General features: G+C 38.8%; 1 protein-coding gene across 1 annotated transcript in view; it reads left to right on the top strand.

The window, feature by feature from the left end:
* Positions 1-492: 492 nt before the first annotated feature.
* The window catches only part of KPNA4 (karyopherin subunit alpha 4), a 64,773-nt gene continuing 44,567 nt past the window's right edge, over positions 493-20,698 (top strand). Inside the window, exon 1 of the mRNA XM_031009316.3 lies at positions 493-852. Coding sequence (XP_030865176.1) covers positions 784-852 — 69 coding nt within the window. The 5' untranslated portion in view covers positions 493-783. The remainder of the gene's footprint in view (positions 853-20,698) is intronic.

Below are 20,698 nucleotides of genomic sequence, written 5' to 3'. Positions count from 1 at the left end.
CAGCCCGGGAACGGAGCTGCGAGCGTCCGACCCGGGAGAGAGCGAAGCTCAGATCTCTCTGCAAAGAGAACGGAGAGCGCAAGGAATGCCCAGGAAGACAGGGCGCGCCCGGGGAGAAAAGAACGTTACTTTAACGCAGCCTCGACCCTGAACCCCCGGCATCTAGGGCTTCCTGGACGAGTGGAGCAAAACAACTCGCCCTGCTGCGTTCCCGGGCCTCTCCTTCCCCTTGCTGGTTTCCCCTTAAGTCTACTTCTCTGTTGCTTCCAACCCCTCTCTCCGAAGGCACGTGGTCCTTCCCCGCCTGCCCCCGCCGCACCCCTCCGGGCCCGGAGCCGGCTCCTCCCAGCGTCGTTCGCTTCCCCTTTCCGTTCGCTCTTTCCGCCCCGGCTCTCCATCGCCCCTTCTGATTGGTCGAACGCACCGGAGCCTGGTTAGCCAATGGGCGAGCTGGGCTGGAGGCGATGGGCGTGGCCGCAGCGCCAGGGCCCTCAGATCGAGGCTGCCTCCCCCTCTCAGCCGGCAGCACATTCCGTCGCCTTGCCGCCGCCCGGCCCCACAGTTGTCTTTGCCGGAGCTGCAGTCGCGCTGGGGTTAGGGCGGGGGGGGCGGGCGGGGAGAGGAGAAGGCCGCGGCGGAGGCAGGTGAGAGGAGGAAGGAAGCGGCGGCGCGGCGGGCACAGCAGCTCAGGCGGCGGCCCGGTTCCTGGGAGTGTCGGTGCGGCGCGGTGGTTGGGGCGGATCCCGCGGGGCCCGGGCGGGGGAAGGAGTCACCGGCCCGGCCATGGCGGACAACGAGAAACTGGACAACCAACGGCTCAAGAATTTCAAGAACAAAGGCCGCGACTTGGAGGTAAACTCGGGGACGACGCCGGAGGGGTGGGGGCTGTGGGCCTGGGGCCGGTCTCCGCCGGGACCCCGAGTGTGGGGAGTAGGGGCGGGAGCCGCCTCCAGGCCTCGGGGAATGGCGCTAGGGGCCGGCCCGTCTGTGACGCCTCTGCTAGCGCGCCGGGAAGTTTATGTCGGGCCTGCTCCGCCTCCGCCGGGGAGCGAGGTGCCCGGGTACGGCCGGCGCGGCCTAGGCCTGCCCGGCGGAGCCGGCCCCGCGCGGGTGCGAGGGGCCGGGCCGCGCGGCGGGGAGGCCGGGCGCGGCGCATGCGGAGGAGGCGTGCGTGTGCGGCCGGGCCGCGGCCCCCTCCCCGGCAGTGGCGGAGATTCCGGCTCTCGCTGGGGCACCGACGTCTGGCGCCGCGGGAAGGAGGGCGGTGGGGATGGGAGGGTGAGCGTGTGGCGACCGAGTGGGGCTCTGAACTTCCTCAGCGAGGCCCGAGGCGTCTCCACTTAAAGGCATTTTTTCTGGTCTTCCCGACTCCCGCTTTACCCCTGCCTCCCCCCAATATCCAAACTACAGGACAACTTCTCCGTTGAAAAAAACACCCCCGGCGTGAGAGGCCATCCTGGTGATGCTAACAGTGCCTTCCAGCGGCCTGTGTTTTACTCTGGATATAGCTGATTCAAGATGTGGCTCACGGTGTGCCCTCTTCCAGGCAAAGGATACCCCTTATTTCAGCTTGTCCACAAATCTCTTTACCCCCTCCTGAGAGGAGACCACCAGCTGCATTCTTACATATAAAGTCTAAAGGGTTATACAAAGCTGTCATCCTCTAGTCTACAGTATCCTTTCCCTCCACCTGCTGGTGGTGGTAGTGGGGGATGGGGTGGGCTAGGGAATGGCACCATCACGTTTGATTATTTAAAAAGGAAAAAAAAGCTTCATTGTCTTAGATACAGCTGCTCCCGAGATTGTCTACATAAGGTGTATGGGTTAAATACACACATGGACACACGCATACCCACACACCCCACTGAGATTTTTGATAGAAGACTTCTTCCCTTCAGCTTTTAAGAGTTTAGATAAATAGATTTAATACTTCCCTTCTGCATCTTAATCACGAGTTTAGCTTTTAGGGAAGGTGGTCAAGCAGTATTTTTTATGTTGTTCTCGGTACGTTTTCATAATGAAATCTTCAACTTCCCATGGCATTTCTGAACTTGAGAGTTTGCTTGACTGAGATATTTTTTGGGCTTTTTACAAAGCTGTTAATATTATCTTTAAAATAGTTTAAGCGTTTTAGTGGGTTTCATAATTTGAGGGACTACTAAGTGTCCAGGGCTGTTAATTCTGTGGTTCTTTTAAGGTTAACATATTACCATTGTGATCCCTTTTTTTAATGCAAAGATGTCACATCTTTATTGAGATAATTCTCATGCCATAAAAATGAGCTTCTTAAATAACAATGATTTTTCAGTAAATTTACTTGTTTATGAAAGAATGTGGTGAAAATGTTTTTTACTAATATGAATACTTAGAATGAGAAAAAATCACAAATGATAAAACTTAAAAACTGGTAAGTACCACAAAATTACAGAATCCAGAAAAATAGCAATTAGGTGCTTGACAGATCCCTATAACCCTTTTTTCCTCTACATTTCTGGCTTCATTTTTCTAGCAGCTTCATTGAGATGTAATTCGCATGCCATACAATTCACCCACTTAAAGTGGCTTTTAGTGTATTCGCAGTTTTGCAACCATCACCACAGTCAATCTTAGAACATTTTCACGGCCCCAAAAAGAAACCTGTACTCATTAACAGTCACTCTCTAATTCCCAACTACCCCAGCCCCAGGCAACCAGTTTTTGTCTTCTTAGATTTGCCTATCCTGGACATCCCATATAAATGGAATTGTACAATTTGTGCTCTTTTGTAACTGGCTTCTTTCACATAGTGTAATGTTTTCAAGGTTTATCCGTGTTGTAACAAGAATGTATCAGTGTTTCATGGCTGAATGATCCTTATGGCCGAATGATCCAATGATCCTCCAGCTCATGGATATACCACATTTTATTTATCTGTTCTTCAGTTAATGAACATTTTCATTGTTTACACTTTTTTAGCTATTTTACATAATACTACTAAGAACATTTTTGTGTGGATGTATGTTTTATTTCTCTTGGCTATATTCCTAGGAATAGAATTGCTAGATCATATGGAAACTTACTTTGAACCTTTGGTGGAATTGCCAGACTTTCTGAAGTTATCCTTATTTTTTAAATTGATGTTTCCTCCTATCTCATATCTTTTGGCACTTTAGTCAAAATCAGATTAAGTGCTGAGGCTGTATTAGAAGAATATTGTGATGTGTGACTTTTAAAAAATAAGTATATATTGACATTAGCCAGGTTTTTTTGTTTTGTTTTGTTTTAGAAATTCATAGTGCCTTATGGTTGTCCTCTGGTGACTTTGATATCCTTGTGCATACATTAGGGGTAGGAATATTTTCACTTCCACCTAAGGAAATAACATATGATTCTAATGGAAAGTCATACTTTGTCCACACTGTGACTTACTCAAAATCACATATGCTTGTAATGAGATAGAAACATTCTTTTTTATATTTAGAGAACAGTACAGTGGTCTTTTTTGTGTATTTGTTACTTACATATCTGCTCTATCTCTCTAAACACTTATCAGCCTACTTACATATATGCTGTATCTCTCTAAACACTTAATCACCCTTTAGATATGGTTACTACATTGTGTTACATAATGTATGTAGAATACAGCAAATTCTGAGAAAATAATTGCTTTTTGATTTGGATCTTATGATGACATCTATTTCATGGGAAGTCTTCGGAAAGAAGTATGGACCAGTGAATTTAACTTAATCCAGTATATCCAAAATGCCATGCAACATCTAATTTGTGTAAAATAATTGAGACGTTTCATATTATTCCTTTCATACGTTCAAAATCCAGTTTGTATTTTACAGTTATGGCATACCTCCACTTGGACTAGCTGCATTTCAAGTGCTTAATAGCCACATGTGGTTAGTGGCTACCTTATTGGAACAGCCCATGTACAGAGTATAGCATTTAGGGAGAGGTAATTGTAGCATATTTTGATCTAACAGTTTATTTGATTAGAAATGATGAAGAGTACAGAGTCCTAGAGTTCAGTTTAATTTGATCTCTAACTTTGTGTATGACCTTGGGGAAAATCGCTTAGTCTTACGGTTCTTTCATCTGTAAAACTAGAGGTACTTGACATCTGCTTCCTGAGTGTTGTGAAGATTAATAGGTAATGTTAGGAAGATGCCTGGCAATTCTCTGAGCGTTTTATCACCTTCAGCTTTTCTGTTTGGGGGGAGGGAAGGGATTTAACAAGATTCAGTATAATTGATTCTCTTACTCTCTTATTTTCAGTGGCTGTTTTTTCTCTCTGCTTGTATAACTTGTTACATTGAACAAGTAATAGGGAAAGGTTTTAATACAGAGACATGTAGCTGCTCATTGAAGGGCAGTTTAGACACACCAAATTAGTGATCCTTTTAAAGTTGTAATTTCTGAGTGTTAGAGTTGAAAGTTATTCATAGATTTCAATCTGATATTTGTTCCTACCTCTCTCTACCATTCTGGCTCCTAAAATGTGGTCATGTTAAGTTTCTTGAAACACAAACGCATCAAAGAAGGCATATGTTCAGTATCCATTTAAAATAATTATCAGGAACTATCAGATGATATTCACCATGGCGTGGCTGCTTCTTACAGTGTTGTAGAAGATCCCCAGTCTTAGTTTGAGAATAGTAACCATAGAAAAGAGGGTATACAGTGCAACACAGGAAATGGGTAGTGACCAAACTTGAAATAAAAAACTTGTCAGGATAAAGTAAATTAAGCTCATATAATTTATGTTTTTTAAAGTAGAGGGGAATTTTCCTGTAGATTTCCTAATAAACCTGCATACTTTTTATGAAAGTTCTGAGTGTCTAGGTTCAAATAGAGCATAAAATACAACTAGATCTTTTAAAAACACAACTTTAAGAAAACAACTTACCCTAAATATAAAAGAATATTAAAATGCTACATAATTAGAAACTTGTGATTATCCACACAAACATAAAGTATGAAGTCAGCTTGAACTTTAATAAAAGGTGCTTGGTTGGCAAGAGTTTAATAAATTGATCAGCTGTTTTGTTGTTTTGAAAGAGCCTCAGTGATTTGTTAAAGTGTACAGAGTGAAAAGCATTGTTAAGGTATTAAGTCTTGTTAACTTTTAGAGACTGATCTCTCTCACCACAAATCTTGGAACATATTTACTATACTTAAAATAACTACTGTCTAATTTTTCACATAATAGTCCAAGCATGTGACAATACGAAATATCTGATAGAAATATAGTTAGGAATTAAATGACTGTTTCTGTGCTTCTTGCCAACTTTCCTGGTTTACAAGGTAGCCAGTTTGAGAATTGCTTCATTGATAGTTTTCCTGGAGATACCAAGATGCCCTTATTTTTCATAGTCACTAAGTATGTCAAATGAATATACAAGATTGGGAAGAATTGTAGGAGTGATTTAGATTTCAAAGAATGAAGCTACTTTAGAAAAAAACAATGCAAAGGTAGTTTTTAAACATTGATTTCTAATACCTGATAGTGGTTGTGGGTCCTTAAAATATTTTTAAATCTTTTCTGGAGTAGCATTCATCTATTTGAGGCCTGTAATGATGAATGAAACAAGAGCATGTCATCAGATTTAACCTTGATCTCTGATTTTGGTACTTACTCGCTGATTTAGTTTTGGAACAGAAGAGAGGAATATGACTGAAGGGAACTTTTTGAGCACCTACTGTATATGCTTTTAACTGTATTCACATTTCTCTCAATCTTATACATATTGAATTTATTTTAAAGAAGAAATTTTAAAGAAGAAACTCGTGCTTTTGATTTAATAAGATAACATTCAAGGGAATGATTTTAATTCAGGTGTGTCAGAGTCTGTTCTTTTTGTACTTTACCATATTTCCTCCATTTGACTTCTTTCAGCCTTAATGCCAGTCTCAAATTTGATGAAAAGGTTCTATGTGAAAGCACTGAGCATAGTCCACGGGGTATAATAGGTATTCAGTAAATGTTTTCTTTTTTTCTCAGAGGGGTTTTTGGAAATTGTGGGTCACTTGTGGACTTTCAAACACTAGAAAACACAGTTTGTTTTCTGTGCTTTTCATTTAGGTTTGGTAAAAGACAGGGTTGGAGTTCTTCCTTTTTCTGTGGTTAATGTGAGAACTGTATATTGACACCTATAAAATAAGGACATTTTTCAAAACCAAAAATACATAGAAGAATGGCCGTGTTGAACCTTTTTTTCGGGTCTTAATGTTTGGCTTAAGACAGCTGAATTCTCATCTGTTTCTGCATTCAGTCTTTTGTGATACACTGTTTTGGTCGAAGTGTGTGAAGAATGTCCACCTTCACACAGACAGACAGTTGAAAAAGGAAAGTATGTATGTTTTCATAGGCTTTTCAGGATAATTATGGAGATTAAGTCATACTACACCATAATTCCACAAGAGGTAGTTTCTTAAAGATAGTTGCAATGTAGAATCTGAAGCCACATGAGTGAACTTTTCTTACGCTGTTACATTAAAATCTATTGGTCTGTCTTGCACTTCAGATGTAACTTTTACCCATCTTTTACTGATGCTTTTTGTAATACCATGCATTGGATTATTTGGAAAACATTATGTCACTGAGTTATGCACATCTTCCAAATGCTAACATATTTTATTCAATAAAAAATTCATGATTGTTAACCACACAATTCAGAAAAATCTTAAGTATTGAGAATCTGTCAGGTTCACAGAAGTGGATACAAGTTTTCTAAAATTCTAACTTTCTCTGGGAAGCTCAATTTTTTTTTTCTTTTTTTACCATGCCTCTGGGACAAGTTCAGAGGAAGCTGAAATTTTATCATTAGCAATAAATGCTATAAATGGTTATCCTTGAAGCCATAGACTCACTTTGCTCATTTTTGTGAAAACATCTTCCAACCATTAAGTCTGAATAACAATAATTTGTCTGTCAGTCGTTTTTTCAAGTAAAAATAGTGTTCCATGAAAAAAGTGGCTAGGTCAGTTCACAACTCAGTTGCACAAGTACTTTTTCCTTGAGACAGTCGTCCTTCAGTAGAAGTTGGTATGCAGCAGAAGTGGCTTATATGTAATCTTCATTTTTTTCACACAATTAGAAAAGGCCAATATTTAATAAAAGAAATCATTTTTTACTGTTTCCTCAAGGAATTCTTAAGTGAGCTGACTTTTAAACAAATTTTAGATGTGAAATCAGTGACTACTATTGCATCTTGATGTCATTGCCTTAATTCATTCTAAAGCACCAGCAGTCTTATCCCTATGGCATCAATTCAAATGTTAATAAAATTTTTTTTAAAAAAAAGTATTAGTATTATCATTAGGAAAATAGTTTTGACCCTGTGTACTCTCTGTAAAGGTCTCAGGACCCACATAGGGGCCCGTGGACCATACTTTGAGTGCCACTCTCTAGTTTACCATTGCTTCTTTTGCACATGAGTGTCACTTTTAATTAATACAGGCTCTTAAAGGACCTTATAGTATAGGGGTTAAAAGACATGGACTGTGGAGTCACTTAGGTCTGGGTTTGAACTCTGGTTTCTCCACTTAGTAATTATGGAGGCTAACTTAATTATATCTAAGCCTTTGAAATGTTTAACAGTGCCTAGCATAAAGTACATGCAGAGTAAATGGAACCTCTTACTATTTCTGCCAACTTACTTAGTCATACATTGCATCTAAGTAAACCCCTATGTTCCATATCAGAATAACATTTTGCTTACAAAATTCCTCTTGTACCGCTGTGTGCCATAATCCAAACCACATCATACAAATTGGGGAAGGCTTCTTATTCCCCTTATTTAACAGTCACCTGAAAACCTACTTTCTCCCACATACTTCAGCCAAATTGTCACATACATACTAGTTTATGACTTCATTTCTTTAATCCTATGTTGTAAGTGGGTTACTAAATGCTTTATGTAGATTTTGTCACTGTTTTCTCAAAAGATTGTAAATATAATCAGAAAACAACTATAATTCACACTATTTAGTACCCAGAATGAAAATGATTTAAGGTCATAGATATTTGTTGGTAATACAAGATTAAGTTGATTATTAAAGATGCTAAACTTTCCCAGGCACAGTGACTCATGCCTGTAATCCCATTGCTTTGAGAGGCTGAGGCAAGAGGATTGCTTGATACTGGGAGTTTGAGACCATCCTAGGCAATATGGTGAGACCTTGTCTCTACAAAAAATAAAAATAAAAAATTTAGCTGGGTGTGGTGGCACACACCTGTAGTCATACCTATTTAGGAGGCTGAGGCAGGAGGATCGCTTGAGCCCAGAAAGTGGAGGCTGCAACGAACTATGACCATGCCACTGCACTCCAGCCTGGGTGACAAGAATGAGATCTCATCTCAGATAGATAGAAATTTTTAAATGCTGACTTATTTTCTATTACTGTTTATTTACTACTCGGACAAAATTTGGTCACCAGTCATTTTTTCCCTAAATTTTTATTTACTTTAAACTTAATGTAAATTAGATTTTAATTAATGATGTATTTTGACAAACGTGGAATTTCATGAATTTTTTTACTAACAAAAGTCGGAATCCTAAAATAGTATGTTTTTTACTAGTTCAGTGATGGACATATTGTCTAATATTAGAAGGTAAATCATAGTCTATCTCAGTGTCCTGTTCTTTAATAAAAACTTTAGTTTGCACATATCTACTCTTTATGTTTTTTAAAGTATGTCTTTCTGGACCCTTGAGGTAAGTGTTACATAAATTTATTTAGTTGAGTAGTTTTATCCTGAAAGACCTATGTTAAGTGGTCTCTGCTTGGTTGTATTAAATGGCCCTGTCCTGTTTGCCACCTGTTCTGCCTCTTCACACTGGGTTTTTAGCCACTTTAAGCTGTTACTGGTCCAGAAAAACAAGCAAGATAATACCTTAAGGTTTTCAAATAATTGTTAACGTCACTCCTGGTTCTTTAGTAGGTGTGAAACCCAAATATTTTCCAGCTCTTTTTAAAATAGTGCAGAGGATTTGGTTCCTTGAGGCCGGGAGTTTGAGACCATCCTAGGCAGTATAGTGAGACCTCATCTCTACAAAAAATAAAAAATTTAGCTGGGTGTGGTGGCACACACCTATAGTCCTACCTATTTAGGGTAGGTTTGGTTCCTTATTTCACTTTTGAATATTATGTGGAGATGTTCATTTTTCTACAGATATATCTGTAGAATTGGGTTCATTGTTGATCAGCTGTTTCAAACACCTTAAATTTGTTCACTTTTTTTCTCCTAATGTTGTGAATAATTTTTCCCAATTCCCTTTTTATTCTCCAGCTTTAAAACAATGACAGTACAGGTTGAGTGTCCAAATCCAAAAATCTGAAATCCACAATGCTCCAAAATCTGAAACTTGAAGCACCTACGTGATGCTTAAAGGAAACGCTCCTTGGAGCATACCAGATTTTGGATTAGGGATGCTCAGTCTGTAAGTATTATGCAAACATTCTAAAATCCCAAAAAATCCAAAATCTGAAACACTTGTGTTCCCAAGCATTTCACATAAGCGATACTCAATGATGAAAAGTTTAATTAAGACCAATAAACAAATAAAAAATAGGATCCGCCTCATTAGTCATTAGGGAAACACAGCTCTAAAGCATGATGAGATACCACTTTACACCCACTAGGATGGCAGTATATAAAAAGAAAATAACAGGTGTTGGTGAGGATGTGGAGAAAGTGGAACCCTCATACATGCCTGATGGGAATGTAAAATGGTACGGCTGCTTTGGAATGCAGTTTGGCAGTTCCTCAAAAAGTTAAACAGTTAACATGTGACCTAGCAGTTCTACTAATTAGATATAAATCCAGGAGAATTGCAAACATAATGTCTGCACAAAAACTTGTAAATGAGTGTTCATAGCAGCATTATCCATAACAGCCAAAAGAGGGAAACAACTTGGCTGGGTGCAGTGGCTCACGCCTGTAATCCCAAGCACTTTGGGAGGCCAAGGCGGGCCGGATCACCTGAGGTTGGGAGTTGGGAAATCAGCACTACCAACATGGAGAAACCCCATCTCTACTAAAAATACAAAATTAGCCAGGCATGGTGGTGTATGCCTGTAATCCCAGCTACCTGGGAGGCTGAGGCAGGAGAATCACTTGAACCCAGGAGGTGGAGGTTGCAGTGAGCTGAGATTGGGCCATTACACTCCAGCCTGGGCAACAAAAGCAAAACTCCATCTCAAAAATAATAAATAAATAAAAATAAATAATTTAAATAAATAAAATAAAAGAAGGAAACAACCCAAATACCCATTAACTGATGAATGCACAAAGTATGGTATATACATACAATGGAGTATTGTTCCGCTATAAAATGAAGTATAATAGTTCACCCTTATCTGCAGTTTCAGTTACCTGCAGTCAACTGTGATCAGAAACTAGGTGAATATGTGATACAACAAGATATTAATATTTAGAGAGAAAGAGATCCCACATTCACATGACTTTTCTTACAATATATTGTTATAATTGTTCCATTTTATTATTAGTTATTAATCTCTTACTGTGCCTAATTGATAAAGTAAGTTTTATCATAGATATGTAGGCATAGAAAAAAACATACTACATGTAGAGTTCAGTACTATCTGCAGCTTCAGGCATCTACTGGGGGTCTTGGAACACACCCTGTGCAGATAAGGGAGGGACTATTGTACTGACACATGCAACGGTATGGATGAACCTTGAAAACATTATACTGCCTGAAAGAAGCTAGTCACAAAAGATCACATTCTATAATTCCAGTTATATTTGAGAGGATATAGTAAATAAATAAATAAAACTAAAAACTCTTTTTCCTACACTGTCCTTTCATACAGTCACTCAACACAATACTTCTGACACCAGATGTATGGGGGTTTTTCCCCACACACCAACTAAGCAGCCGGTTCTGCAACGGATACCTGCTGGGTATCCACTGATTCAATTTAATTCTGACACTGTCTACCTGGAGATAACATCAGATTTCAGGTTGAGAGCTCGGTCCCGTGGGAGTGTCCCCTGCTTCAGATGGAATCACAAGCACAGGTTATGTCTTCTGCCTCTGACTGACTGGCTATACATAGAGTTTGCACTACCCGCTCCTTGGGTTCAATTAGCTTGCTGGAATGGCTCACAGAACTCAGGGAAACACTCTCCTTATGTTTGCTGATTTTTTTTAAGTAAACTATATTACAAAGGATACAGATGAACAGCCAGATGTGGTATGCGGGAAGGGGCACTGAGTTTCCATGCCGTCTAGGCACCAGCATGTGTTCTGCTATCCAGAAGCTCTCAGAACCCATTTTGAGTTTTTATGGAAACTTCATAATGTAGGCATGATTGATTAAATCATTAACAATTGGTGATCAGCTTAACCTTCAGCCCCTTTTCCCTCCCCAGAGGTTGGAGGGTGGGGCTGAAAGTGCCAATTCTCTAGTCATGTCTTGGTCTTTCCAGTGATCAGCCCTCATCCTGAAACTATCTAGGGCCCCCCCAGTCACCAGTCATCTCATTAGACTTCAAAAGACACTCATCACTGCATAGATTTTAAGGATTTTAGAAGTTGTATGTCTGGAAATGGGATGAAGACCAAATATTTCACAGTATCACAATATGAAATGTCCAGGATAGGCAAGTCCATAGAGACAGAAAATAAATTAGTGGTTGCCAGGGGTTGGGACAGAGGGAAAAGGGGGAATGATTGCTAGTGGGTATGGGGCTGATTTTTGTGATGTTGAAAGTCATCTGGAGTTAGATAGTGGTGTTCAATGCATAACTTTGTGAATGTACTAAAATAACTGAATTGTATACTTTAAATGGGTGAACTATGTGGTATGTAAATTATATCTCAAAGCTGTTACATTAATATTAAAAACAACAATAGAAAACGTAAGAGATGAGTGGGAGTTGTGACAACTTTCCAGTATTTGGGGGTCACAGTTGAACTCTAAGCAGCTCTTTTTCACTGACTTTCCCTTCTACCCTTCCCTGTATTGAATTCATTTGTTAAGCAAATATTTATTCAGCATCTGTATTGGAGGTTCTACATAATGCAGGCTGAGTTCCTATTCTTATGAAGTTTACATTCTAATAGGTCCAGATCTCTAAGATCTCTCAGTCAGCCTTAAGCTGGCTCTGTGGGTAAATTCAATCAGTATGAGCTAGATTCTTTATGTTTCTTTCTTAAACTCAAATTTACAATGAGTATTACGCCTTAAGTTTGAAGAGAAAGAAAAGCCTAAATGTATTGTATCTGATATCTCCTTGAGATTTATGCAAAAGCTTAGTTTTTAATGTGGGAACACCTAGGATTGCATCTCTTTAGTTATTTGCCATTAGGTAAGTTTAATAATAATTTTTTTCAGCCTCCATTTCTGCATCTGTAGAATTAAAATCCTATCCTAGTGGGGACTTGTTTTGAACTAGGCTTTTAAGAATGCAAGGAACATATCCTTATTCAGACTAGGTCAAGTAGGGATGTTAGGGAAGTTCAGGGACCAGTTCTCATATTATCCAAGACATGTCAGGTAGGATTGTCTTGATGGTAGGTGTTCATGGATCTGCAAAGTTCTGCTCTGCCAGCTGCTAAGTTTTATTTTCCCTTGCTACTGACTGTCTTAGCTTTACGTAATTCTGTGTTAAATTACTAAGAGATAATCTGACTGAGCTAATAAGCTGTGCCCAAGCTGAAGCAGATTGTTTTTACTGCTGGCCTGCTTATGGATTGGCTTTTCCCGAGTCAGGTGCTTTCTTCCCAACTCCCACTACCAGTCTTCTGTGGTGTGAGGAGTATAGGGGTATCACATGAGAAGTAACATCATTTGACTGCTTCTTCAGGAGCACCCCTGGAAAGAGCAGTTTCTTTTAGACAAGGTGGTAAATATGACATTATGTTAGTTAATGTCTACCTCCGTTCTTACTTTCCTGTTAACTTTCTACTCACTGTCATAATCTGGGGCAAATCATTATTGTCTTATCTCCAGAGTGGTTACCATGTTTCTGCTATTGCCTTTCTCCAGTTCATAAAATAACCTGCATGTTTTTTAAAAAAAAATAATAATAATAACGTAAATCAATTCTCACCTCTCCTGCTTCATTAGCTTCTCACCACATTTAGCTTCCATACTCCTTACTGAGACCTTCAAGGCCATACCAAATTCGGTCCTTGTCTACTTCTCCGTCTCACTTTACTATCTCCTTTAGTTACTTATACTCTCATTCATTTATCTTCTTTTAATTCCAGTAACACATTAGTGGTGTTCTCCTCTTCACCCCTTCACACATGCTGCTCTGTCTGTGAGAATGCTTTCTCTGCGCCTCCAGTCCCCGTCTCTTTCCTTCATTTACATGGTTATTTCTCATCCTTTGAATCTCAACTTCAAAGTCATTTATTTACTCACAGAGGCCATTCCTGAAAAAGTTAATTGCAAGTTAAACCCCCCTGTTTTCCTTAAGAGCACTGATGATAATTTGTGTGTTTACTCAATGTTAGTTTCTCCCATCAGACTATAAGCTCCCTGAAACTTACCTATTTTGTACACCACTATATTCCTAAGTCTCATTACAGAGCCTGGTATGTAGTCAGCATTTAAGTAAATATTTGAGGAAATTAAATGAAAAATTTTTTTAAAGAAAACAGGAGGGTACTCTGATTAGAATTAGTAACTAAATTAGAATTTTTATTTTTAAGGTTATCTTGTGTATTATATAAATTTATGGAGTACAAGTGCAGTTTTGTTACATGTATAGATTGCGTAGTGATGAAGTCAGAATTTTTAAGTCTGTTTTTTCTCTTGATAGAAGTAATGCATGATCATTGTAAAAACACTTTTTGGAAAAATAAAAATAATCTTCCATATTCTCACTACTGTTAGTCTTTTGGATTGTTTCCTTTTTCATGTGTACATTTTTCCAAACATATTTGAACTTAATTTGAATTCTCATGAGAGTAACTCATATTAGAATACAGCAAAGGTTTTCATCCTTGGCACTATTGTTGTTTTAGGCCAGATAACTTGTTGGGGGATGGGGGAGTGTCCTGTACACTGTAGGATGTTTAGCAGCATCTGTGGCCTCTACTTACTAGATGTCAGTAGCACATCCCCCCCCACCCCCCAGTTGTGACAACCAAGAATAGTCTTCAGAAATTGCCAAATATCCCTTGTGTGGCAAACTCACCCCAGATGAGAACCGTTAGAATACAGTTACTTCAGTAAACTTCCCAGAACATCATTGCTGTTTTCACTTCTCAACCCAGAAACCTTCAGTGGCTTCCTATTATCTCTAACAGGCACTGAAAAGTTCTTAATTAGCTAGGCATTTCAGGCTCTCAATTTGGTTTAACAGATATTTGAGTGTTTGCTGCATAAATGCTAGTAAAGGTATAAAAGTGAAATAGCTTGTCCAAATTAATTCTTACCTTTTTAGTTGATAACTCCCCATCCAACTAACTTCATCTCTGACTCTCTACTTCAGGCAAGTGAACCCACCTCACATTTAACATTCAGTTCTGCTTATTCTGTATTTGCTTTTGTTGGGTCTCTCCTGGAAACACCTTCTAGTCTCCCCTTTACCTTGCCGTTTCTTATTTGTGCTTCCAGATAGAACTTAAACCTCCACAACTCAGTTAAGTTTTCACTAATCACATCAATTCATATGAATCTTCCCTTTCCTGAACTCTTAGAGCAGTTATTTATGTACCTATATTCTGATATTTTCTTCTGTAAGACAGTGTTTTTACTTTTCATATGTTTTTGTAGAGAAAAGAGTATTGCAAAAGGATATGTGTGGCTTGTATGCCAACAACTTGGATAACCTAGATGAAATGGATAAATTCCTAAAACACATAACCTGTCAATACTGAATCATGAAGAAATAGTAAATCTGACTAGACCTATAGGTAGTAAGGAGATTTAAAATCTCCCAACAAAGAAAAGCCCAGGATCATTGGCTTCACTGGTGAATTCTACCAAACATTTAAAGAAGAATTGATGCCAGTCCTGCTCAGACTCTTTCAAAAAATGGAAGAGTTCCAAACTCAAGGCCAGCCCTACTCTGATACTAAAACCAGAAAAAGACATTATAAGAAAAGAAAACTACAGGCCAGTATCCTTGAGGAAAATGGATGCAAAAATCCTCAACAGAATACTGGTGCACCAAATCCAATAGCACATTAAAAGGATCACATACCATGACGAAGTGGAATTTATGCCTGAGGTGCAAGGATGGTTCAACATACGAAAATCAGTATGATACACCACATTAACTGACTGAAGGACAAAAATGACACAGTCATACCAGTTGATGGAGGAAAAGTTCAGTACCAGACTTTGACAAAATTCAGTGCCCTTTCATGATAAAAACACTCAAACTAGGAATAGAAGAAAATTATCTCAACATAATAAGGGCCATATATGAAAAGCCCACAGCAAACAACATATTCAGTGATGAAAAACTGAAAGCTTTTCCTGTAAGATCAGAAATAAGGCAGTGGCGGTGTGTGCTGGCTCATGCATATAAGTCCAGTGCTTTGGTAGGAGGCCTCGGTGGGAGGATCACTTGAGCCCAGGAGTTTGAGAGCAGCCTAGGCAATATAGCAAGACCCTGTCTCTACAAAGAAAAAATAAAATAAAAACTATCCAGGCATGCAGGCGTGCACATGGAGTCCCAGCTACTTGGAAGGCTGAGGAGGGAAGATTGCTTGAGCCCAGGATTTTGAGACTGAAGTGACTGCCACTGCACTGCAGCCTGGGCAACAGAATAAGACTCTTTCAAAACAAAACAAACAAGGATGCTCACCCTTGGCATTTCTCTTCAACATAGTACTAGAAGCCCTAGCTAGAGCAGTTGGGCAAGAAAAAGAAATGAAAGACATCCAAATCTATAACAAAGATGTAAAATTATCTCTGTTCACAGATGACACAATCACCCTAAAGATTCCACAAAAATGATTAGAACTAATAAATTTAGCAAAGTTGCAGGATACAAAATCAACATACAAAAAAACAGCTGTTTCTATACACTAACAGTGAACAATCTGAAAAGGGAATTAAGAAAATCTCATTTCCAATAGTGTCAGAAAAAATACTTAGGAATAAACCTAACCAAATAAAAAGAAAGGCTTATATGCAAAACATTGCTGAAAGAAATAAACACAAATGGAAAACAATCCAATGTTCATGGAAAACTTAATATTGTTAAAATGTCCATGATACCCAAAGCAGTCTAAATATTCCATTGCAAGCCCTATCAAAATCATGGCAGCATTTTTTACAGAAATAGAAAAGCAGTCTTCATAAGGTACCACAAGGACTCTGAATATCCAAAACAATCTTGAGAAAGAACAAGCCTGGAGACCTCATGCTTCCAGACTGAAAGACATATTACAAAGCTACTGTAGTCAAATCAGTATGGTGTACTGGCATAAAGACATAAACAGTGGAACAGAATAGAGAGCCCAGAAATGAACCCCTGCATATTCGGGCAGATAATCTTTGACAGAGATACCAAGACTACACATTGGAGAAAGGATAGTCCTTTAACAAACGGTGCTGGGAAAACTTGATATCCACCATGCAAAAGACTGAAATTGTACCCTTGTACTATATACAAAAATCAACTCAAAATGGATAAAAGACTTAAACATAAGATCTGAAACTGGTAAACTAGAAGAAAATAGAGAAAGTTTTATAACTTTGGTCTTGGCACTGATTTCTTGGATAAGACTTAAAAGCAAAGCTATAAAAGCAAAAATAGACAAGTGGAACAACATCAAACTGAAAAGTTGATGTGCAGCCAAGGAAACAATCAAGAGTGAAAAGACAACCTGCAGAAATGTGAGAAAATATTTGCAAATGATGTATCTGATAAAGGATTAGTATCCAGAATATATAAAGAACTCCTAAAACTCAACAATAGCAAAAACCAGCAACCCTATTTTAAAATGCGCAAAAGGCTTGAAAAGATATTTCTCTAAGGAAGATAAACAAAATAGCCAGTAAGCACATGAAAAGATGCTCAACATCAGTAATCATTAGGGAAATGGAGATCAAAGCAACTATACCATCTCCCACCCATTAAGATGACTACTATTAAAACAACAAAAACAAAATAACTGTTGGTGAAGATGTGGAGAATTCAGAATCCTGTGCATTATTGGTGAGAATGTAAAATGGTGAAGCTACTATGAAAAACAGAATGGTGGTTCCCAAAAAGTGAAAAATAGAATTATTATATGACCCAGCAATTCCACTTCTGAGTATATATCCAGATGAATTGAAAGCAGGAACTAAGATACTTGTACACTCTAGTTTATAGTAGCAGCATTTGCAGTATCCAAAAGGTGGAAGCAAAAGGTTATTTAATGTATAAAATAGATAGATAAAATGTGTATGTACATACGGTGGAATATTATTTAGACTTAAAAAGGAAGGAAATTCTGACATATTACAACATGGATGAACCATAAGCATTATGCCAAGCGAAATATGCCAGTCACAAAAAAAAAAAAATACTGTATAATTCCACTTATACAAGATACCTAGAATAGGCAAATGCATAGAAACAGGAAAAGGAATGATAGTTGCCAGGGGATAGAGGGAAGGAGATAGGGAGTTGTTTAATGGATGTAGTGTTTCGTTTTTGCAAGACCAGGATAGTTTTGGGAGATGTGATGCACAACAATATGAACATTCTTAATGCTGCCGAACTCACTTTAAAATAGTTAAAATGGTAAAGCTTATGTTATGTGTTTTTTGCTACAGTTTTTCTGAAATTTTCTAAATTTTAAAGTGGTTAAGATAGTAAATTTTATTGTTATGTATATTTTACCACCACCACCACCAACAACAAAAAAAAACCCAGAGCACTAACAACACCACATGCCCGTGAGGATGTGGAGCAACAGGAACTCTGATTCATTGTTGGTTGGGAAGGCAAAATGGTACAATCACTTTGAGAGGCAGTACAAAACTGAACATACTCTTACCATATGACCCAAAAATAGCACGCCTTGGTAATTAACCAAATGAGTTCAAAACTTATGTCCACACAGAGCAGCTTTATTCATAATTGCCAAAACTTGGAAGCAACTAAGATGTCCTTCAGTAGGTAAATGGATAAATTGTGATATATCCAGACAATGGCATATTAGTCAGTGCTAAGAAGAAATGAGCTATTAAGCCATGAAAAGACATGGAGAATCTTAAATGCACATTGCTAAAAGAAACAAGACAATCCGAAAGACTATATACTCTATACTTCCAACTATATGACATTCTTTAAAAGGCAAAACTATAGAGACAGTAAAAAGATCAGTAATTGCCAGGGGTTGAGGGTGAGGGAGATGAATAAGGAGAGCACAGAGGATTTTAGGGCAGTGAAAATACTGTTTGATACTAATGGATGCATGTCATTATACATTTGTTAAAACCTGTAGAGTGTGCGACACCAAGAATGAACCCTAATGTAAATTATGGACTGTGGGTGATAGTACATGTAGGCTCATCAGTTGTAACAAATATACCATTCTGGTAACAGGATGTTGATGTAGGGGGAGGCTTTGCCTGTGTGGGGGCAGGGAATATATGGGAACTGTCTGTACTTTTTACTGTTTTCCTATAAACCTAAAACTGCTTGAAAAGTAGTCTTTTGTGTGGCATGGTGTCATTCCTGTAAAAATCCTAAATATATAAAATTGGTGATATGCAGTAGAAACACCAAAACACCCATGAGAATCTAATCAGGCAATTAATTAGGAAAATGGTTGCATTTGGCAGAGAAAAATAAGGGGAGGAGAGGATTGTGAATAAAGGGAGATTTTAGCAGTATTCATAACACTTTAAGATTTTTATTTCTTCAAAAAAAGGCAAATATGACAAGATAACATTAATACATTGGATGTCATGAAATTTTTTTGTATATTTGACATTTCATAGTTGGACTTTTTAAATTCATCTTACAGAATTGGTTAATTTGGGATTGCACATGTCACCTACGTACTCCACTGACTAGTTAGTTGAAGGGAACCATTATGGTCAGTTTACACAGATTTAGTCAAAAGCTCACCCTGGAAACATCACCAGAAATGGGAATCGCTTTGCAGTGTGGCTTAAGAGACCAAAGAAGGGCCGGAGAGTGAGTTTCATTTCCATTTTGAGAAAATTTAATGTTTTGTAGATACCAGGGCTCAGTTTTAGTTTTGTAACTTATTCAGTTCACTACTATACCACAATAAATGAGACGTGGGTTAGAAGCTCTAAGTCTTGAGTGGTATTTTAAGCATATTAAATAGTGTGCAGGGATGGGAATAAATGGTAGCAGAAACAGACCAGAATTCAGTAGATGAGGGGTGGGGAGCGATATCGGAACCTTTGTTTATCCAAACAAAAGTTGGTGATTAACCATATTAGTTTATAAAGTAAATGTACGTTTAGTAATCCTCATCTTATTTGACCTATCCCCAACACTGGATGTAGTTGATTGTGGTTCCTTAAAAAATAGTATTTTCACTTGGTTCCATATTCGCACAGATTCTTCTTTTTTTCTGAGATGGAGTCTTGCTCTATCACCCAGGCTGGAGTGCAGTGTTGCGATCTCGGCTCACTGCAACCTCCACCGCCTAGGTTCAAGCGATTCTCCTCCCTCAGCCTCCCAAGTAGCTGGGACTACAGGCATACACCTCCACGCCTAGCTAATTTTTGTGTTTATAGTAGAGTCAGGGTTTCGCCATGTTGCCCAGGCTGGTCTTCAACTCCTGACCTCAAGTGATCCACCCGCCTTAGCCTCCCAAAGTACTGGAATTACAGGTGTGAGCTGCCATGCCTGGCCTTGCTCAGATTCTTGACTGCCTTCTATCTCACTGATTTCTCTCTTAGTCTTGTACCTCTTATTTTGTGGTGCCTCAGGTTATGCTCATTTTGCAGATAATCTCATCTGGTGATCTGGTTTTAAATATTTGGACAGTGACAACTTTCCAAATTGATATTTTTAGTCTCAGCCTCTTTCTTGAACTCAAGATTCAACTGACTACTTGACATCTCATTCGATGCATTATAAATACCTTAAACTTAGATCTAAAAGTGATATTACCCCCCAAAACTTGCTAATCAGTCAGTCTGCCCCATCTCAGTAAATGGCAGTTCCATCCCTCAGTTGTTTGGATCAAAAACCGTAAAATCATTGTTTCCTCTCCTTGACAGTTCTATCCAGTCTGTTAGCAAATTTTGCAGGTTCTGTCTTCAAAATATATTCAGACTCATTATGTTTTATGATCCCCACTGCGACCACTCTGGTCCAAGATATTATCTCTTGCTGGGATTACTGCACTTGTGGTATATTCCCAACACAGCAGCTGGAGTAATTCTCTTTTAAATCAGAACATGTCTCTCCTCTCTCCTTTGCTCATCCCCCAGTGGCTTCCTAGCTCACTTAGAGTAAATGCCAAAATCTGTACAGTGGCTAGCCTCCATTTCCTACCCCTCTTTGTTCATTGCATGTCAGCTATCCACCTGGCTTGATCACTCTTCTCAAGGTCTTTATTTTAAAATGTCCTTCCTGGCTTTATATTTTTCTGTCTAATACCACTGAAACACTGTACATTTTAACTTTATTTACAATCTCTCACACTAAAATGCAATAAATGCCATGAAGACAGAGATTTTGTCATTTTGTTCTGTTTTCTCCTTAACACTCAGAACACTTGTGGTCAGT

The sequence above is a fragment of the Gorilla gorilla genome, chromosome 2, assembly GCF_029281585.2.
Source record: "Gorilla gorilla gorilla isolate KB3781 chromosome 2, NHGRI_mGorGor1-v2.1_pri, whole genome shotgun sequence".
Classification (NCBI taxonomy): Eukaryota; Metazoa; Chordata; class Mammalia; order Primates; family Hominidae; genus Gorilla; species Gorilla gorilla.
This window is presented reverse-complemented; position numbering and strand designations above follow the sequence as displayed.